The following is a 22,980-nucleotide window of genomic DNA, read 5'->3' on the forward strand; positions in this document are numbered from 1 at the left end:
AAAGAAGGTCAGTATTGCGTATTGTTCAAAACCAGATGGTTGTTGGGAAGGAGCCATTCCTGAGCCTGGTGGTCATGGTTTACAGGCTCCTGGACCTCCTTCCCAATGGTTGGATTGAAAGGAGAACATGGCCAGGGTGGGTTGGGTCTTTGATGGCACTGGTTACCTTTTTGAGTCAGTGCAACCTACACATCCTTTCGATAGTGGAGAGGTCAGTACCTGTGGTGGACCGGGCAATGTCCACCACTCTCTGTAACCTCTTCTGCTCCTGGGCCATGATACAACCAAAGCTCTTTACCATACGCCTGTCGAAGTTTCATTCTGTTCTATTAGTAGACCGTGAGCCGTGTTGCAAACATGCTTTGGGTGGGTAATTATATCTTTCATAACTGGTACTTGGAGGCTACGGATAAAATATTTGTTGACTGCACCGAATCTATGAACCACCACCACTTAAAATAGGACATGGGGAAAGAGCCTGATAAACTCCCCAAGCCCTGTCTTGTTGTGCTAGATGTAGAGTTCCTGGATGCAATCACTGCAGGCCGATTGCAAAGTGTCCCAGCCAGAGGACTTTGATTCACATACTGCACCATGTTAGTAATTCACAAGCCTTCACCAGACAGTGCCAACAGTGGCAGTGAGAACGGGGCAGCTTCGATAAAAGCAAAATGGTGTAGAACAGGTGACTGCAAATCAGTCATCCAATCATCTAATGAAACGTGGCTCCCATACCTCCTCATGCAAATTATAAAACCATTTTATTGCACATGTTCTAACTACATCAGGATTTTATTCTGCCAATTTTCTGCCTCAGAAGGCAGTGGAGGCCAATTCTCTGAATGCATTCAAGAGAGAGCTAGATAGAGCTCTTAAGGATAGCGGAGTCAGGGGGTATGGGGAGAAGGCAGGAACGGGGTACTGATTGAGAATGATCAGCCATGATCACATTGAATGGCGGTGCTGGCTCGAAGGGCCGAATGGCCTACTCCTGCACCTATTGTCTATTGTCTATCAGACCCGGGAGAGTTTGCCAGGTATTAGGTTAATGTGAGATACGGATTGGGAGTCAATGTCAATGGGCCGTTTGGCCAACCAAGGGCATGCTGACCATCAAGCAATCATTTTACACTAATTCGACGCTAATCCATTTTATTCTCCCCATGTTCCCATCAACTCAGTTTCAGTTTAGTTTATTATCACGTGTACCGAAGTACAGTGAAAAGCTGTTGTTGCGTGCTGACCAGAGCTCCCTGCCAGTTTCTACCGCTCACCCACACACTCGGGACAATTTATGGTAGTTCATTAAACGGCCACCCTGCACACGTTCAGTTTTAGTTTAGAAATGCAGCTCCCTTTGGCCCGCCGAGCCCACGGCGACCAGTGATCCCTCTACACTGGCACCGTCTCACACACAAGGGACAAATTACAATTTGTACCGAAGCCAATTAACCTACAAACCTGGTAAAACTAAAGTCTGTAGAAATTGACGGGAAAGGCTCCATCCAGCTCTCAGTGGCTCAGTGATATCATGTCCTTTCTAAAGTTAGAGAAGATTAGATATTCAGTGAGTGGCAATTCTGATAAATTTTATAATAATGGCAATCTTTTATTAACGTTTTTCTACTCTCTGCAATCTCTGTCTCCTGACTAATGGATTCCACCCCCCCACCCCCGCCCCTTCTCCCCTTTATTTTTTGTCTTTTGTTTCGTTTTGTTTTGTCTTATAATATCTTTGATACACAGTATCAAGTATGACTAGTATGAAAGTATGACTAGTTTTTATTTCAATCTATTGAGATACACAGTACTTTGATTGTAGTATTGCCATTTTTGTTTCTATCCTTTGACTGTGATTCTCATCATTGAACTGACATCGTTTTTCATTTTCATGTGTCATATTTCTTAATAAAAATATAATTTAAAAAAAAAAAGAAATCGAGGGGAAAGCTCAGTTGGATGGAGTTGTATCACGCACTAAAGAAAGGTTGCAGGTCAATCTTCCCAGCTGCAGGACGTAGTACTGACGAGATAAGACACAAAATGCTGGAGTAACTCAGGCAGCATCTCTGGAGAAAAGGAATGGGTGATATTTCGGGTCGAAACTCTTCTTCAGACTGAGGAGCTTTGTTCCAGGCTCAAGTATCTTCAGTTGTATCATTAATGATCTTGGGAGGAAACCAGAGAAGTCTCGGGGGGAAAACCCATGGGGTCACGGGGAGAATGTACAAACTCCATACAGACAGCACCCGTAGTCAGGATTGAACCCGGGTCTCTGGGGCTGCCAGGCTGCAACTCTGCCGTTGCGCCACCATGCTGCCCTCTGAGGGAACGGAGAAACCAGAGCATTTGAATGGAAAGCACACGGTCACGGGGGGGATCACGCAAACCCCCCACAGACAGGACCAGGAGGTCGGGATTGAACCCTGATTCCTGGCGCTGTGAGACAGTGGCGATGTGCTGCCCGTACAATTAGTCTGCCGTTTAGTTCGCATTCCATGCGCTGTATCCATCCAGAGTCTGTGCAATGACGCAAGATCGGTGAAAGTCAATGGAAGAACGGATCAACAGAGATGAAGATGGGGCTTCCAGCTGACACCGGACCAAGACTTGCTCCCCGCAGGCACGAGGCAACAGGACACGGACCATCGACAAGCTGAACATTGTAACAGCACGCATTGGTCGACTCTACAAAACAAGGTATTGGGTTTCTTCATTAAGAAAGAGAGAATAGTATTTCTATAGCCCTTGCAGTTCACCCGGCACTTGAAATGTGACCAGTCCACAGCTATTATTTGGGAAATGAAGTGATTATTTTGCTCAAAACTAGTTTACACAAACTGCAAATGTGATAACCTGTTTCTGTGACATTGGTTCAGGGCTACGGAGTGGGCAGGACATTTGGGGCAATTCATCTGCTTCCCTTCAAAGCAGTTACAGTGACATATTTAATGTCCAGCAGAGCAAGCAGACAGCGTTACTGTTTAACACAGTACATGCACCAGTGCAGCATCCCCTCGGAAATGCACTGAAGCATCAGCCCGGATGTTGGTGTTCATCTCCCGAGTGGATTTTGAACTCAGACCCTTTGAGCGGAGCAGGACAGTGGTACCCACAGCCGAATTAATCTCCAACAAGACACAAAGTGCTGGAGTAACTCAGTGGGTCAGGCAGCAGTCCTGGAGAACATGGCAAAGTGACTTTTCAGGTTGGGATCCTTCTTCAGTCTGATTGTAGGGGTGGGGGGGGGGGGGGGGGGGGGGAGTTGGAAGGGTCCTGTCCGGAAACATCACCTATCCATGTTCTCCAGAGATGCTGCCTGACCCATTGAGCTACTGCAGCACTTTGTGCCTTCTTTTATAAACCAGCATTTGCAGTTCCTTGTCTCTTCATCTCGAACAACTGGGTTTTATCCATTCGTCTCGGGGTCAGGCTGGGAATGGCTGTCGAAAGATTCCAGGAGCCCAATTGATGGTACACCTCCATTCTGTGTGTGGATGGTACACCTCCATTCTGTGTGTTGATGGTACACCTCCATTCTGTGCATTGATGGTACACCTCCATCCTGTGTGTTGATGGTACACCTCCATCCTGTGTGTTGATGGTACACCTCCATTCTGTGTGTTGGTGGTACACCTCCATTCTGTGTGTGGATGGTACACCTCCATTCTGTGTGTGGATGGTACACCTCCATTCTGTGTGTGGATGGTACACCTCCATTCTGTGTGTTGGTGGTACACCTCCATTCTGTGTGTGGATGGTACACCTCCATTCTGTGTGTTGGTGGTACACCTCCATTCTGTGTGTGGATGGTACACCTCCATTCTGTGTGTGGATGGTACACCTCCATTCTGTGTGTGTTGATGGTACACCTCCATTCTGTGTGTTTATTAAAGTGACCTCACATAGAAATGTTTGCCCACGATTTGTCTTCCCATTGCATTCCATCTGTGGTCTGTCCAAGAGAGGCAACACGGTGGCGCAGCGGGTAGAGCTGCTGCCTCACAGCGCCAGAGACCCGGGTTCGATCATGACTACGGGTGCTGTCTGTACGGAGTTTGTACGTTCTGCCTGTGACCTCATGGGTTTTCTCCGGGTGCTCCGCCACACTCCAAAGACGTACAGATTTGTAGATTAATTGGCTTCAGTAAATTGTCCCGAGCGTGTAAAATAGGGCTAGTATACGGGGTGATCGTGGGTCGGCGCGGACTCGGTGGGCCGAAGGGCCTATTTCCACGCTGTATCTCTAAAAGTCTAAAGACAACATATTTGCCACATGCTATTCTTCAAAGAAAGCCAAACTTTCTAATAGTTAAAAAACGAAGAGGTGGGCAAGTGTTTTATTTAGCATTCATTACAAATATGGAAATTACTGCTGATGGCAAATCAATATTTATCAAGAACGACCTTCCTTGGTTCAAGTATCCTGCGAATTTCAATGGAAGCTGCACTGAAATTGCAGTCACGGGAAATGTCATGAACTCCCTCGGCATTCATCTGGTAACATGGGCAACTTTAGACGCTATTAATCACATCTTGGAATTTCACCGCTGTTTCAGGGAACTGCGCTGCGTTCCGGGCCCAGCACACAGAATCTCCGCCGATTCCCATTCAGTTCCATGGGGGTCACACTGGCAGTCTGCACTCTCTCTCGTACATCACTGCGTGCAAGTGCTTTATAAAAGGAACCAGCAAAGTAGTGAGAGGAAAAGCATTCAACCAGGCAGTGGAAATGGCGTTTAGCGTTTCCGTGATGGTGGACGCACACTGCTAGAGTTACGTTCCAGCACGGCCCCAGCCAAACAGGAGAAATAAAACTACTGACGACATTGAATTATTCTTACACAAGAGCTTGGACAGCATCCTGGAGCCATTCAGTTAATCGCTGAAACTAACATTGACAAAGTGTTTCCCAAGAGACAAGACGCATTACTGATTGTGTAGGAAGGAACTGCAGCTGCTGGTTTGCACCGAAGAGACACACAAAATGCAGGAGTAACAGCGGGGCAGGCAGCATCTCCGGATAGAAGGAATGAGGGACGTTTCGGGTCGAGACCCCTCTTCAGACATCGCATTACTGATTACTTAAGTACTAGGAATGAGTGATTTCTCCTATATTTCTCTACAACACATAGATATAGAACAAACATTGCAGGCCTTTGACCCAGAGAACTGCACAGGAACAGGCCCTTCAGCAACGCACAAGTAACAGGCCCTTCAGCAACGCACAAGGACAGGCTCTTCAGCAACGCACAACAGGCCCTTCAGCAACGCACAAGGACAGGCCCTTCAGCAACGCACAACAGGCCCTTCAGCAACGCACAACAGGCCCTTCAGCAACGCACAAGGACAGGCCCTTCAGCAACGCACAAGGACAGGCCCTTCAGCAAAGCACAAGGAACAGGCCCTTCAGCAACGCACAAGGACAGGCCCTTCAGCAACGCACAAGTAACAGGCCCTTCAGCCGACATTGTCTGTGCCGAACGTGATGCCAATTTAAACTAATCTCCTCTACTTACACGTGAACTGTTTCCTGCCATTCCCTGCCTATCTAAAAGCATCTTAAACAACACTATCGTATCTGCGTCCACACTGCCTCTGGCAGTACTGACCACATTGCCAAAATAAACCATTTCCATTGGTCTGCATATGATCTATATCCCTCCATTTCCTGCTTGTGTCTATCTAAATACCAAAATTGTGTCTTCATATCCACACTTCAACTCCCTTTGCAGAGCATTCCAGGGAACAATCACTCTGTGTTAAAAAAAAAACTTGCTTCACAAATCTTCTTTAAACTTTCCCTCTTTCACCTTAAACTTGTGCCTCTAGTTTTTGAAAAAGACTGAATCTCTACCCATCTTTGCCTTTCATTTGAAGTACTGACTTTATACATACTTTTATCAGGTGACCCCCCCCCCCTCGGCCTCAAGATGCTCCAGAGAAAATAATCCGACCTCTCCATGTAGCTAATATAGTTCAGTCCAGGCACTATCCTTGGACTCTCTCTAAAGCTTCCACAACCTTCCTGTCGTGCGGTGATCCGAACTGCCCACAATACTCCACATGCGGCATTGTAATCAATGTCGGAACCAATGAAGCCAAGCACGCAGTATGCCTTCTTTAGCGCCCTATCCACTTGTGCTGTGCAGCCATTTTCACCGGGTTAAGGACCTCCACAGAAAAAATCCATTCGGCCCGTTGAGTCTGTGCCAGCTATCAGAGCATTCTCATCAGCTCAACTGCTCCATTTATTTTTCTATGACTTAATCTCTCTCATGTTTATCAAATGCTTCCATTCTGCTGACATTCAGTTACAATTCCAGTTATTTTTAGTGCCAATTAATCTACCAGTCGATTTGTCTAACTTCATGGACATTCAATTATGAACATTGACTTCTCTAACTTCAAGTAGCCCTTGCATTCCCTTTCTCCATCCCCGATCAATCTTACTGTCTCCAACCACATTTTATCTCTGTACCGCCCCCTCCCCTGACATCAGCCTGAAGAAGGGTCTCGACCCGAAACGTCACCCATTCCTTCCCTCCCGAGATGCTGCCTGACCTGCTGAGTTACTCCAGCATTTTGTGTCAACCTTCGATTTAACCAGCAGCTGCGGGGTTTTTTCCTACTGAAAAAGGTTAGACATACCAAGGTAATAGCCATACGTTGCTTTCTTGTATTCTTCCCAGGAGATTTTGTTGTCTTTGTTGAGGTCATAGTCCTTCCATACTTTTGCTACATTTTCGAAAATATAACGTTTCTGCACCCTTATAATCCATGCCTTCAGCTCTTCCAAGGTCACGTAATTGTCCTGGTTATCGTCGATCCGTTCTACAATTTTCCTACAAAAACACAAAAAACACGACATTTTAACGTTAAAAATCATCCAGACGTAAATACATCACCACTCCTTTGTTATCACAGGGTCCAAATCCAGAAACTCCTACCGAACAGCACTGAAGCAGTACCTTCACCAGAAGGACAACAGTGGCTCAGTACCACTGCCTCAAGGGTAATTAGAGATGGGAAATAAATGCTGACCTTACCAGTGAAACTCTTAACTCATCACTGAATAGTGTTATCATCATAATATAATGGCGTAATGTATCCGTGTCCACTGTCAGTCAGTACACCTTGAACAATTGTACAGTATGAGCAGTTGATATTGCCGATGTGAACTCTCACAGGGTTAGAGTTGGGATCAAGTAACAAATGGTTGTGGGTTTATGAATGACTTCCTTGATACCATCACTGTGTGGGCATTGGCTGATGGCGTCAGGAAACCAGTTGAAGTTTTGGGGCCATAGGGATGCATGCCTCAGAAGGCAGTGGAGGCCAATTCTCTGAGTGCTTTCAAGAGAGAGTTAGATAGAGCTTTTAAAGATAGCGGAGTCAGGGGGTATGGGGAGAGGGCAGGAACAGGGTACTGATTGTGAATGATCAGCCATGATCACATTGAATGGCGGTACTGGCTCAAAGGGCCGAATGGCCTCCTCCTGCACCTATGGTCTATTGTCTATCTTTCAATCAATTCATTCCATCAACCCAACAAGGTTTTCACAGGCGGTTCTTTGTCTATCTTCGGTATAAACCAGTATCTGCATTTCCTTCCTGCACAATAGACAATAGACAATAGGAAGTATTCCAGAGATAGGAAGTATTCGTTTAAGAACTCTCCTGCATCTTCTAGCTCTATTGAGTGATGGCCCCAAATCCCTCATGGGCCTTACACTTTTTCTAGTTACCTTCTTGCCCTGAACACAATTATAAAATGCTTCTGGATTTATGATATTTTTCCAAGTTGCTGGTACAATATACTGAAACAATGCCACCTCTTACTTTGTGAAGAAAAAGATGAGGTTGAACCATGACTTTAAGCGCAAGCGCACAAATTTAAACATAATTAATAAAGCTCTTTAGCGGGGAATAAACTCACAATAATAATATTTGGCTTTAATAAAAAACAATAAAATGACACAAAGTAACAACATACAAAATACTTCACTGAAAGGAAGCATGCAGGTACAGCAGGCAGTGAAGAAAGCCAATGGAATGTTGGCCTTCATAACAAGAGGAGTTGAGTATAGGAGCAAAGAGGTCCTTCTGCAGTTGTACAGGGCCGCACCTGGAGTACTGTGTGCAGTTTTGGTCTCCAAATTTGAGGAAGGATATTCTTGCTATTGAGGGCGTGCAGCATAGGTTTACTAGGTTAATTCCCGGAATGGCGGGACTATCATATGTTGAAAGACTGGAGCGACTAGGCTTGTATACACAGGAATTTAGAAGGATGAGAGGAGATCTTATCGAAACGTATAAGATTATTAAGGGGTTGGACACGTTAGAGGCAGGAAACATGTTCCCAATGTTGGGGGAGTCCAGAACAAGGGGCCACAGTTTAAGAATAAGGGGTAGGCCATTTAGGACGGAGATGAGGAAAAACTTTTTCAGTCAGAGACTTGTGAATCTGTGGAATTCTCTGCCTCAGAAGGCAGTGGAGGCCAATTCTCTGAATGTATTCAAGAGAGAGCTGGATAGAGCTCTTAAGGATAGCGGAGTCAGGGGATATGGGGAGAAGGCAGGAACGGGGTACTGATTGAGAATGATCAGCCATGATCACATTGAATGATGGTGCTGGGCCGAATGGCCTCCTCCTGCACCTATTGTCTAAATACATAAATGCTGACTTTGCGCCTGTCCTTGATAAAAATGAAGTACTTTGGAATTGGTGCCGACAAGACCTAAAGTTAGATTACTGCAACCTGACATATATACCAATGCTGAATAATCAGAGTCCAAGCCATGTGCGTCACTCAAATGCCTTACTATACTCAGAGGCTGATATTTCAATCGGGATGTGCACAGTTCATCACTGTTTAGTCATTGCTTTGCATCGGGAGTTTTTATGCAATTAGAGATCGTGTTGGATGAAGCCACTTTGAAGTAGTGTCACTATTACACTGGAGGAAAAGCAACCAACTTAAGCACAGCAAGATTCCACAAACAGCAATCACGGATCGGGAGATCAAGATTTCTGGGAACGCCATTCGAGATTTCCTCCGGCTGCTCTTCGGAATAGTTCAATGGGAACATTGAATCGTTCTATACTGCCATCGTAGAGTCCATCCTCACCTTCTCCATCATGGTCTGGTTTGGCTCAGCCACCAAGCACGACATCCGGAGGCTGCAACGGATCGTTCGCACAGCTGAGAAGGTTGTTGGCTGCAACCTTCCCCCCCACTGCAAGGGCCAGGAAGCGAGCGGGCAAGATCACCTCTGACCCCTCTCACCCTGGCCACAAACTCTTTGAAGCACTTCCCTCTGGAAGGCGACACAGAACTCCAGAAATGCACTACTCTGTGTCTAACATTGCATTTACAACCACCAGATTATCTGGCAGGGAAGTTGTACATAATATATTGATGGCAAATAATGCGATAAATGCTGCATGACATTTGATCCTAATTATCTTTATATCATCAATTCCATTACAATAGACAATCGACAATAGGTGTAGGAGGAGGCCATTCGGCCTTCGAGCCAGCACCACCATTCAATGTGATCATGGCTGATCATTCTCAATCAGTACCCCATTCCTGCCTTCTCCCCATACCCCCTGACTCCGCTATCCTTAAGAGCTCTATCTAGCTCTCTCTTGAATGCATTTAGAGAATTGGCCTCCACTGCCTTCTGAAGCAGAGAATTCCACAGATTCACAACTCTCTGACTGAAAAAGTTTTTCCTCATCTCAGTTCTAAATGGCCTCCCCCTTATTCTTAAACTGTGGCCCCTTGTTCTGGACTTCCCCCAACATTGGGAACATGTTTCCTGCCTCTAACGTGTTAGGGCGGCAGTGGTAGAGTGGCAGTTCGATCCTGACTACGGGCGCCGTGTTTGCTGTGACTGCTGAAATTTCGTTCGGAGTTGTGCCGAGTGACAATAAAGTTTTGTTATGTTATGTCTGTACGGAGTTTGTACGTTCTCCCCGTGACCTGCATGGGTTTTCTTCGAGATCTTCGGTTTCCTCCCACACTCCAAAGACGTACAGGTATGTAGGTTAATTGACTGGGTAAATGTAAAAATTGTCCCTAGTGTGTGTAGGATAGTGTTAATGTGCGGGGATCGCTGGGCGGCGCGCACTCGGTGGGCCGAAGGGCCTGTTTTCGCGCTGTATCTCTAAATCTAAAAAAAATCTAAAACCCCTTAATAATCTTATACGTTTCGATAAGATCCCCTCTCATCCTTCTAAATTCCAGTGTATACAAGCCAGTCACTCCAGTCTTTCAACATATGACAGTCCCGCCATTCCGGGAATTAACCTAGTAAACCTACGCTGCACGCCCTCAATAGCAAGAATATCCTTCCTCAAATTTGGAGACCAAAACTGCACACAGTACTCCAGGTGCGGTCTCACTAGGGCCCTGTACAACTGCACACAGTACTCCAGGTGCGGTCTCACTAGGGCCCTGTACAACTGCACACAGTACTCCAGGTGCGGTCTCACTAGGGCCCTGTACAACTGCACACAGTACTCCAGGTGTGGTCTCACTAGGGCCCTGTACAACTACACACAGTACTCCAGGTGCGGTCTCACTAGGGCCCTGTACAACTACACACAGTACTCCAGGTGCGGTCTCACTAGGGCCCTGTACAACAGCAGAAGGACCTCTTTGCTCCTATACTCCACTCCCCTTGTTATGAAAGCCAACATCCCATTGGCTTTCTTCACTGCCTGCTGTACCTGGTAGCTTAAGTGCGATTGTTATATGTTCTTGACGTTGTATATAGCCCCTCTGGTGCACTAAAGGAGAGATGAGGGGTAGGTTTCCCTGCACAGAGACTGGTGATTGATTATGTGGAGCAATCTGCCAGAAGAGATGGTAAAGCCATATAATTACAATGATTAAAAAGCATACGGCCAGGCACTTGGACAGGAAAGGACAGAAGGGACTTGGTTCCAATTCTGTAAATATTGTTTCTTGCTTACACGTTCCCAATGAGCAGATAAATTGAAGTTGTAGAGAGGGGGAGAAATTCAGTTGGGAAATTCCAGAATGTAGACTTTGTTTTTCGCTGAAGAGGCTGAACATTTTTAGTTTGGAGTTAATAAAAAGGCCAACATTGGAGAAGAGATGTCGGGGGAAAAAAACCCACTGCAGATGCTGGTTTAAATCGAAGGCGGACACAAAAAGCTGGAGTAACTCAGCGGGTCAGGCAGCATCTCTGGAGAGAAGGAATGGGTGACGTTTCAGGTCTCGACCCGAAACGTCACCCATTCCTTCTCTCCAGAGATAGACAATAGACAATAGGTGCAGGAGTAGGCCATTCAGCCCTTCGAGCCAGCACCGCCATTCAACGCGATCATGGCTGATCACTCTCAATCAGTACCCCGTTCCTGCCTTCTCCCCATACCCCCTCACTCCGCTATCCTTAAGAGCTCTATCCAGCTCTCTCTTGAAAGCATCCAACGAACTGGCCTCCACTGCCTTCTGAGGCAGATAATTCCACACCTTCACCACTCTCTGACTGAAAAAGTTCTTCCTCATCTCCGTTCTAAATGGCCTACCCCTTATTCTTAAACTGTGGCCCCTTGTTCTGGACTCCCCCAACATTGGGAACATGTTTCCTGCCTCTAATGTGTCCAATCCCCTAATTATCTTATATGTTTCAATAAGATCCCCCCTCATCCTTCTAAATTCCAGTGTGTACAAGCCTAATCGCTCCAGCCTTTCAACATACGACAGTCCCGCCATTCCGGGAATTAACCGAGTGAACCTACGCTGCACGCCCTCCATAGCAAGAATATCCTTCCTCAAATTTGGAGACCAAAACTGCACACAGTACTCCAGGTGCGGTCTCACCAGGGCCCGGTACAACTGTAGAAGGACCTCTTTGCTCCTATACTCAACTCCTCTTGTTATGAAGGCCAACATTCCATTGGCTTTCTTCACTGCCTGCTGTACCTGCATGCTTCCTTTCATTGACTGATGCACTAGGACACCCAGATCTCGTTGAACTCCCCCTCCTCCTAACTTGACACCATTCAGATAATAATCTGCCTTTCTATTCTTACTTCCAAAGTGAATAACCTCACACTTATCTACATTAAATGCTGCCTGACCCGCTGAGTTACTCCAGCTTTTTGTGTCTACCTTGAAGAGCTGTGTTGTTGGAGGGTTGTACAATTTTATAGAGGGACAGGAAGGTCTCGGACGGAGATGAAGACAGGGATATTTAGGTTAATGTCGCAGATGTGTACAGCGCTGAAATGAGTTATTTGCCCCAGCTCCTCCATGGAGCCACACTAATCACCCTGATCCCATTTGCCCACATTGGACCCATATACCTCCACCTCTTTCCTGTCCAAGTACCTGTCCATATGCTTTTCAAAAATTGTCACTGTATGTCGTTATCATCTCCTCTGGCAGCTGTTTCAAATAATCACCAGTCTCTGTGTGGGGAAACCTGCCCCTCAGATCACCTTTGTCGACATCGGGAGCTCCGGCAGCGGCAGCGTGTTCGCCCGCCCCGGATCGCGGGGCTTGGGTCGGCCCGCCGAGGACATTTCACCGTCCGGCGCTGCCTGAAATAGGCCGCGGGATTTTTCTCTGCTCGGCGGGGGCTTCAATGTCGGGAGCCACGACCGCCCCGACATGCAGCGGTAGCGTCTACGCCCGCCCCGGATTGCGGGGCTGGGGTCGGCCCGCTGCGGACCTTTCACCATCCGGCGCGGCCTGGAACGTGGCAACAACACCAGCCTGACCGCGGGAGAGGACGGCAGGGGAAGGGAAAAGACATTCTGGCCTTCCATCACAGTGAGGAGCGGACTGGAGGAGACTCACTGTGATGGATGTTTCTTTTTTTTCTTTTTTTTTTGTGTTGGTTGTGGTTGTGTAATTGCTTATTTTATTGCTCTTATTGTTGGACTGTGGGTGACGAATTCTCGACCAAAAGACTTGTTTTTTGGATGACAAATAAAGGTAATTCTGATTCTGAATTCTGATATTCTCCTCTCTCATCTGAAACCCATGCCCTCTAGTTTTAGACTTCGTTACCATCCAAAACATTCTGTTTGCACTACCTAGCCTACCTCTGCCCCTCCGAATCCTATAAGGTCACCCCTTCTCCTCCTACACTCCAGTGAGAACAATCCTCACCTATCCAATCTCTCCTTGTAACTGAAGACCTACATTCCATGCAGCAGCCTGGCAAATTTCTTCTTCCGTCTTTCCAATGCTACCACACCCAATCGTGGAGTGGAGACCAGAACTGTATTGAATCAAGAACCGTTATTGGTCATTAAATAAGTTTGCATTAGAAGTTGCATTAGATTGACTGGAACGTAACACAGGGCACATCAAAGCAAGTTCCACTACTGTGGTAGTGCAGAGGGACATGCTAAACTGTACCTAGATAGAGCTCTTAAGGATAGCGGAGTCAGGGGGTATGGGGAGAAGGCAGGAACGGGGTACTGATTGAGAATGATCAGCCATGATCACATTGAATGGTGGTGCTGGCTCAAAGGGCCGAATGGCCTCCTCCTGCACCTATTGTCTATTGTGTACCGACACCGATTGATTTGGAGATCGACTAATCATGAAGTTTATAGATGGAGAAATTTGTACCCTAAACCTTTCTAACCTGTAACCACCGTTAAGATGCCGTCCTTCCATTTTCCAAGTTGTTAGTTTTGATGTCCACACACTATGTCCACAGTTGAATTCTGACTGTCAGAATCTGAAAGTTCTCACTCAAATAACTTACAGATAAAACTTGCTGGAGATTAACATCTAGAAACAAAGTTAACGGTTCAGTTTCATGCTGGTATCTCCAGTATGTATGCATGTATGTATGTATCTATGCATGCAAGTAATGTTTCTTTTTTATTCATGTATTTCCAGCAACTGCAGTTTAATTTCTTGTTGTCAAGTGACTTCCATCTGCTGCACTTTTAAAACGAAGAGACCCAACCAGTTATTTTAAGTGCGTACTGACAGGTAGAAACTCCCAGTGAAAATCATCAAGTCCCCAAACCTGTTATCACAGAAAATGCTGGAAATACTTGGTAGGTAATGCAGTGTGTGAAAAGAGAAACAGACCAAGTTCTGAAGTGTACTGATGAGAGGTCATCAACCAGGAATATTAGGTCTATTGGGAGAAGGAACTGTAGATGCTGTAAAAAAGAAACAAAGTACTGGAGGCACTCAGTGGGTCAGGCTGCATCAGTGGAGGGATGATATTTTCAGGTTCGGATCCAACTTTAATCTAAATCGTTATCCCTGTAGAGATGCTTGAACCTGAGTTTCTCCAGCAGTTTGTTTTGTACATTTGCTTCGTCTCACACTACAAAGGATCCCTGATCTGTCGAGCGTCCCTGGCCTCTGTTTCATTTCAGATTTCCAGCATCTGCAGTATTTTGCTTTGTGATAATAAAGGCTCGGGCCGCTGCGGACCGTCCGGCGCGGCCTGCAACCACAACAGCCTGACTGCGGGAGAAGACGGCAGGAGAAGGGAAAGACATTGTGGCCTTCCATCACAGTGAGGAGAGGACTGGAGGAGACTCACTGTGATGGATGTTTCTTTGTTGGATGTTTCTTTTTTTTGTGTGTTTTTGGGGTTGTGTAATTTTAATGCCTATTTAATGCTTTTATTGTTGGACTGTGGGTGACTGAATTTCGTCCAATTTGGATGACAAATAAAGCTATCTTGATCTTGATCTTGATAAGACAGCTGGCACTTGCACTGCGGGACAACCTGAGCTCAGCCTTCTCCAGTGCCCAAGAACGCCACGTCCACTCTCTCACCATTAATGATTTGTCACAAGTCTGAGAGCTGTGGGCAGCTGTCGACGTGGCATTAAAAGGTTTGTATTAATCAGAGACAGGCGTGAGAAGTTTACAATCAAGTTGGCCATGTACTGCACCTGAACAGCGTCAAGTGGAAAGTTAGCACGCGAGTGGAAAAGTTGTGCCATTCCTCCGACTGCAATGTTATTCCATATTAGTTTATTACAAACTTCCAGGAAAATAACTCTCTGCAAGATGCTGCTACATCTTAAAACTGCCTCAATTACAAACTGCTTAAAACCGCATGTCGAGAAGAAAATCAAAATGTTAAATGGTCAGATCGACACAGATTACCACATCTACACTAAACCCAAACCTATCAGTAGACAAGGGCAATCGATTCAATTTGAGATACCAGCTATCAAGACAGATGTATAGCAATTCATTCTTCCCTCGCACAATTAAAGCATGGAATAGTCTTCACCCTACTACAGTTACTCAACCAGATGCAATGACATTTAAGGCAGCTCTTCTTCTCCAAGAAACCCTTCCTGCTTAAGTCCATACTCTGCCACCTCCAGTTTAAATTCCATTTGGAATATTTTGGAGGACCAAGAACCAAGGTCATAAACGAGCAACCGACAATATGCTGGAAGAACTCAACGGGTGGAGCAGAGTTTGTGGATGGAATGGAATTGGCGATGGAGTTTTTCCAGCACAGTGTCCTGAAGTTGCTCCTGCTTCCAGCATCTACACTTTCTCGTTTCTGGGTCTGAATCTTATCTGAGCCTCACTCATCCTTTACTTTGAGCTCCATCCCCACTACGTTCACTGGGAAGCCCCCCCCCCCAGCCTCTGATTTAGAGCACAACGGGTCAAGCTTCACTCCAAAAGCCTTGAGGAAATATTCTAGGCTAACAGTGAGAACGTGCAACAATTTAGTGGCACCAGCCAAGCCGAGGGATATAAACGTAGACACAAGGATACATAGATGCTGGAATATTGCCTGGAACACAAAGTGCTAGAGTACCTCTGCAGGTCAGGCAGCATCTCTGGAGGAGATTTTGGTGAGGTTTTGGATTGGAACCCTTCTTTCCATCCCCAACACATCTCCTCTCCTTGTCCTCCGGAGAAGCTGCCTGACCCACTGCGGCACTTCTCCGCACTTCGTGTCGATGGAAATTGACAGCACGTGTTGACAGTCAGTGGGTTCTCAAGAGTTGGACCTTATTTATTCACCAACCAACATAATTAATGTAAAGTCAATAGCTTCAAAATCCCGGCAATAACATCTCCCTGCCCCAGGGGTTGGACACATTAGAGGCAGGAAACATGTTCCCAATGTTGGGGGAGTCCAGAACCAGGGGCCACAGTTTAAGAATAAGGGGTAGGACATTTAGAACTGAGATGAGGAAAAACTTTTTCAGTCAGAGAGTTGTGAATCTGTGGAATTCTCTGCCTCAGAAGGCAGTGGAGGCCAATTCTCTGAATGCATTCAAGAGAGAGCTAGATAGAGCTCTTAAGGATAGCGGAGTCAGGGGGTATGGGGAGAAGGCAGGAACGGGGTACTGATTGAGAATGATCAGCCATGATCACATTGAATGGCGGTGCTGGCTCGAAGGGCCGAATGGCCTCCTCCTGCACCTATTGTCTACATAGATGTAATCATGAAGATTTTTTAGATTTAGAGATACAGCGCGGAAACAGGCCCTTCGGCCCACCGTGCCGCCCTAGGAAGGCACGCAGATGGCACGCAGGTACCTCTAGTTTTTTAGAAGCTCACAAATATTCAATATGTCTGCAATTACTCCACCAAACGTCTTCAGATGCACTGACTACTTCTTCAAATATCCTGGTTAGATGCCTGGTACTGATATTCCACAGAATCCCAGGGGGTATGGGGAGAAGGCAGGAACGGGGTACTGATTGTGAATGATCAGCCATGATCACATTGAAAGGCGGTGCTGGCTCGAAGGGCCGAATGGCCTACTCCTGCGCCTATTGTCTAAAAGGCATGCAAGAGGCTGCAGCGTGTGGTGGACTCAGCCTGGTCCATCACAGGCATAGCTCTCCACATCATCTAAAGCACCATTGGCTTCTTAAACTGACCCATACAATGCTAATCCTACATAGGTGATGGAACACTGTGGACCACTTCTTGTACTGCAGGGCGATTCTTAGTCACGTGCGTGGCCATGTCAGGTCACACACGTGACCAGTCATATTTGACCTCTGACCCTAAACAAACATTGTCAGCATAACATATAAAATTTTCACTTGATAAACGTCGACATATACAAGTCATATATACAGTACAAAACAATATACCTGTAATGCTTCCAGAATTAGAAGAGACGTATTCCACAATTTTTCACATTTTTGGTCACACACGTGACTAAGAATGGCCCTATGATGGATTTGTTTGTTGGTGGTGTTTTGCACCAACGTCTTGTTCTGTTGTACTACTGTGGTCTATTTCAACTTCCTTTTCTTACATCCTTAAAAAACGATGACATGGAAATTGTAACTTTGCTTTTTTGTGGGGCAAATTAGTTGCCCTGTTTGCCAATGCCACGATGGTGGCCACACTTCAAGAGTTTACTGCCTGCAGAGTACCAAGTTCCTTCTTCCGAGTTACCGACACAGCCAGTGCCCATTCCCCCTCCGCCTCACTCGCCCGTGCCCGCCAGGGAGAGCCGATCGCTGGAAAAAGGCCGACTGCCACGTAGAAGGTACTAGGACAGGTTGCATCATGAGCTGGTATGGCGATTGCAATACAACACAAGAGGCTGGACAGAAGGGTGGATGCAACCCGGTCCATGATGGGAATGGCCCTCCCCACCAACAGATTCTTGAACCAGCTCACACAACGCTAATGCTTCTTTGGCAACAGAGTATCACAGACCATTTCTTGCACCACCATGGACTTGTTTACTAATTGTGTTTGCCACCAATGCATTGTTGCAGCCCTGCCCTGGATGTCTACCCTTGACTTCAGGCTGTGCACGCCATACGCAAGAAGAAGAAGATTGTTACACGTGCTCCTCAAGTCACGATGGGGTTACATTCTGAGAAACCCATCGGAAACTGGAAATATCGCAAGTAGAAAGGCATTTAATACACCTGATCACGTGGGCGGAAGCGAGCGGAGGCTCGCTAAGGGCCGCTGCCGTTTACACCATCACAAAGTCAAAATATCGTAAGTCGAAGCATCGTAAGCCGGGGAGCACCTGCATTTTCTTTTCTCTTTTTACTGCCTTGCAGAATGTGTGTGTGATTCATGTATAATTTACATCGCTGTGCACGGTCCCAGTCCATTTGCCGATGACCAAGCAGCAAGCAAGATTTTCATTGGGCCTTTCCCTCCCTTCTCGTGTCTATGCCCACAAACTTTACTTGAATTGACCAACACAATTAATTAACCAACATAAATAGCCACAGGCCGCCCCCGGGTTATGAATGCCTGACTTAAGGATACCCCTACATACGAACAAGCTCCCACAATATTATTCAATTCAAACGTTCAACACATGCATTGGAAGGAACTGCAGATGCTGGTTTATACAGAAGAGACACTAGATACTCAAGCATTGTGTCTAAAGACACAAACAGCTGGAGTAATGTTGTGTTTACCTTTGTACATTTATACATCTTGTTCCTTCCTATGAATACCTTTTTTTAATGGTTCTTTCTTATCAGTTTAATGTGCTTTTGATGCCATCCATCACAATACTGTGGAGGTGTGCTTATCATATTGAGTGGTCTGTTCGTATTTTCCTACTAATGGACATATTTGACTTAAGGACATAGAAACATAGAAACATAGAAAATAGGTGCAGGAGTAGGCCATTCGAGCCTGCACCGCCATTCAATATGATCATGGCTGATCATCCAGCTCAGTAACCTGTACCTGCCTTCTCTCCATACCCCCTGATCCCTTTAGCCACAAGGGCTCCCTCTTAAATATAGCCAATGAACTGGCCTCAACTACCTTCTGTAGCAGAGAATTCCACAGACTCACCACTCTCTGTGTGAAGAAATGTTTTCTCATCTCGGTCCTAAAAGACTTCCCCCTTATCCTTAAGCTGTGACCCCTATTTTTATAATTGTTTATAATTGACACCCGTAAGAACAGAACGTGTTCCTTCCCAGGCTATGGGTGTTCATCAGAATGATCCCAGAGTCGGCTGGCTTAATCAAACAGAGCCAGCGTTCTCTAAGGTTTCGAAGTTGGAGAGACCATCTCACTGAAACATACACGATTCTTCTGAGGCTTGGAGAGCAAATGCACTTCCGACATTCCCCCCTGGCCAGCGTGCCTGGACCCACGGATCAGAGTGACAAACCTACACGTCAGCCAGACAGGACTGAATAGAAAACTAATTCCATCAGCCGGAGGGAAACCGATCTTTAGAACTGTCTGCCCACGAGAGCAGCTAGTGTTGCTGCCAGTAGAACCACTGCCTCTCAGCGCCAGAGACCCAGATTATCGTGCTGTCTCCCCACACACACGGGGTCATTTACAGAGGCAATTAACTACAAACCTGCACGTGTTTGGGATTGGGGAGGATAGCGGAGAGCACATATAGTCACAGGGTGAACATACAAGCTGCACACAGACAGCACCCGAGGTGAGGATTGAACCTGGGTCTTCTGCGCTGTGAGGCAGCTACTACAACAGCTGTCCCACTGTGCCGATCAGTGATGGTATCTGGGATATCTGTGTGGCCTTGCTTGCTTGTGACAATCCCCCCCTCCTCCCCGGTTACATGGACAGATGACATCGAACACAGATCAATACAACACAGTAGTATAAGAAAATAACTGCAGATGCTGGTACAAATCGATTTATTCACAAAATGCTGGAGTAACTCAGCAGGTCAGGCAGCATCTCAGGAGAGAAGGAATGGGTGACGTTTCGGGTCGAGACCCTTCTTCAGACTGATGTCGGGGGGGTGGGACAAAGGAAGGATATAGGTGGAGACAGGAAGATAGAGGGAGATCTGGGAAGGAGGAGGGGAAGGGAGGGACAGAGGAGCTATCTGAAGTTGAAGAAGTCGACGTTCATACCACCGGGCTGCAAACTGCCCAGGCGAAATATGAGGTGCTGCTCCTCCAATTTCCGGCGGGCCTCACTATGGCACTGGAGGAGGCGCATGACAGAGAGGTCAGACTGGGAATGGGAGGGGGAGTTAAAGTGCTGGGCCACCGGGAGATCAGTTGCGTTAATGCGGACCGAGCGCAGGTGTTCAGCGAAGCGATCGCCGAGCCTGCGCTTGGTTTCGCCGATATAGATGAGTTGACATCTAGAGCAGCGGATGCAATAGATGAGGTTGGAGGAGGTGCAGGTGAACCTCTGTCTCACCTGGAAAGAATGTTTGGGTCCTTTGATGGAGTTGAGGGGGGAGGTAAAGGGACAGGTGTTGCATCTCGTGCGGTTGCAAGGGAAAGTGCCCGGGGTTAGGGTGGTTTGGGTAGGAAGGGACGAGTGGACCAGGGAGTTGCGGAGGGAACGGTCTCTGCGGAACGCAGAGAGGGGAGGGGATGGGAAGATATGGCCAGTGGTGGGGTCCTGTTGTAGGTGACGGAAATGTTGGTGGATGATATGTTGGATCCGCTGGCTGGTGGGGTGGAAGGTGAGAACGAGGGGGATCCTGTCCTTGTTGCGAGTGGGGGGAGGGGGAGCAAGAGTGGAGCTGCGGGATGTAGAAGAGACCCTAGTGAGAGCCTCATCTATAATGGAGGAAGGGAAGCCCCGTTTTCTGAAAAATGAGGACATCTCGGAAGCCCTAGTGTGAAACACCTCATCCCGGGCGCAGATGCGGCATAGACGGAGGAATTGGGAGTTGGGGATAGACTTTTTGCAGGGGACCGGGTGGTGCCTCACAGAGCCAGAGACCTGGGTTCCATCCTGACCTTGGGTGCTGTCTGTGCGGAGTTTGCACGTTCTCCCTGTGACCGCATGGGTTTCATCCGGGTGCTCCAGTTTCCTCCCAAAGATGAGCGGCTATGAAGGTAAATTACCCCATGTGCTTTGTGAATGGGTGATTTGATGGTCGGCGGGGACTCGATAGGCTGAAGGGCCTGCTTCCATGCAGTTTCTATCAATCAATCCAATTCAGTGTATTTGAGACGGAGGTTGATAATGGAGGGAATAGTGGAGGGAAATGGTGCTGAGGTAAAATGGCATTTGGTCATAAGTGATAGGAGCAGAATTAGGCCATTCTGCCGATCAAGTTTACTCCGCCATTCAATCATGGCTGATCTATCTCTCTCTGTCCTAACCCCATTCTCTTGCCTTGATCCAATTAAATACGACATGATAGCACTTTATTTATCCCAGGAGGGATATCGTTGAGAGGCCGAATGGCCTGCTTCTGCTTCCATTTCTTATGTTCTCAATTGCTATTGAGGGCGTGCAGCGTAGGTTCACTAGGTTTATTCCCGGAATGGCGGGACTGTCATATGTTGAAAGACTGGAGCGACTAGGCTTGTATAAACTGGAATTTAGAAGGATGAGAGGGGATCTTATCAAAACGTATAAGATTATTAAGGGGTTGGACACGTTAGAGGCAAGAAACATGTTCCCAATGTTGGGGGAGTCCAGAACCAGGGGCCACGGTTTAAGAATAAGGGGTAGGCCATTTAGAACTGAGATGAGGAAAAACTTTTTCAGTTGTGAATCTGTGGAAATTCTCTGCCTCAGAAGGCAGTGGAGGCCAATTCTCTGAATGCATTCAAGAGAGAGCTGGATAGAGCTCTTAAGGGTAGCGGAGTCAGGGGGTATGGGGAGAAGGCAGGAACGGGGTACTGATTGAGAATGATCAGCCATGATCACATTGAGTGGCGGTGCTGGCTCGAAGGGCCGAATGGCCTCCTCCTGCACCTATTGTCTCTCAAAAGCCGACGATGTGGACAATTGTGACTTTGGGAACAAATAAGCGGCGATGTTTCTTTCCTGACGTTACAACAGTGGCTGCACTTCTAAATAGTTCATTGGCCGCAAAGCGCCAAGTCGCCTTTTCCTATTTAAAGACACGGTCTGATCCCCACCCCCACCCTGCCTGTGCATGCCAGAGACAGCTGGAAAAGTGCCGACTGCCACGTGTTGGTATTAACATGACAACTTCCCCGAAGATACTGCACGCTGCTCCAGGGGAGGTTTTCTTTGCAACGGTAAGGGAGTCGGAAACTTTTGCAAGTGACTGAGTCTGAACGCTCCCCGGCTTGTGCTGGGCTGCCAGCATTTCATCAACGCCAGGGCTCGTTAAAGTCAAGAGATTGAACTGACCTGCGAGTGATTAATAAGCAGGAATCACACCCTGCCTGGTGGAATTGGCACTTCTTAGTTGTAACCCTCTTGCAACACTTTACGTGTCTGAAGAAGGGTCTCGACCCATTCCTTCTCTCCTGAGATGCTGCCTGTCCCGCTGAGTTACTCCAGCATTTTGTGAATAAATACCTGCGATTTGTACCAGCATCTGCAGTTATTTCCTTATATTACTTTACGTGGCTCGCACTTACTTACCCCAGCCTCTCCACGCTCTCCTCAGGGCTGAGCTGGTCGAAAGTCTTGGCGTCTTCCTTGCCCAGGAAGGCCTCGTGATCGTATTCGAAGTTGGCCACGTCCTGGTGCAGTTTGTCGCTGAGCACGGCGTCCTGTTGGTGGACCCGCTCGTCCCTCAGCGTGGGCTTGGAGTGGCCGCCCGTCACATACAACAACAGCAGACACAGCATCGCCCTGTAACAGCGGCCCGTGCCCGCATACATGGTGAGCTGCAGCTGCAGCAGCGGTACAAACAAACAAACAAACGCACGTCAACGTGCGGGACAGCAGCAAGTTGTTTCCCGTGTCCTCCACCTCCCTCCCTCCCGGTGAATACCTGTTCAAGACAACACCCCCTCTCCACTGGATTGGACTGGACTGCCTGTTAGTGCCCGCACTCAGCACCCAGTCTGTGTGTGTGTGTGTCGGCCTGTCTGTCCCACGCAAGTTGCACTGAGCTGAAAGCCAGCGGCTGCCCCAACCCCTCTGCTCCCGGTCTGAGCTGAGCCACTCACCACACGGCTTCCTCTCCCAGCTTTTGTTAAGACGCTTCGGATTGGCGAGAGGCGACCCGTGGGGGTGGGGGGTGGAGGGTGGTGATGGCCACGTTGCAGGGGCTGGAGGTGTCAATGTTGGGCGCACCCGCAA

At 47.3% G+C, this 22,980-nt stretch overlaps 1 protein-coding gene across 1 annotated transcript in view; it reads right to left on the reverse strand.

The window, feature by feature from the left end:
* rcn1 (reticulocalbin 1, EF-hand calcium binding domain) overlaps positions 1-22,556 on the reverse strand; it is a 37,281-nt gene extending 14,725 nt beyond the window's left edge. Inside the window, exons 1-2 of the mRNA XM_078415578.1 lie at positions 22,315-22,556; positions 6,652-6,845 (exon numbers count right to left, since the gene is read on the reverse strand). Coding sequence (XP_078271704.1) covers positions 6,652-6,845; positions 22,315-22,556 — 436 coding nt within the window. The remainder of the gene's footprint in view (positions 1-6,651; positions 6,846-22,314) is intronic.
* Between the last annotated feature and the right edge of the window lie 424 nt (positions 22,557-22,980).

This window comes from Rhinoraja longicauda, chromosome 18, assembly GCF_053455715.1.
Source record: "Rhinoraja longicauda isolate Sanriku21f chromosome 18, sRhiLon1.1, whole genome shotgun sequence".
NCBI lineage: Eukaryota > Metazoa > Chordata > Chondrichthyes > Rajiformes > Arhynchobatidae > Rhinoraja > Rhinoraja longicauda.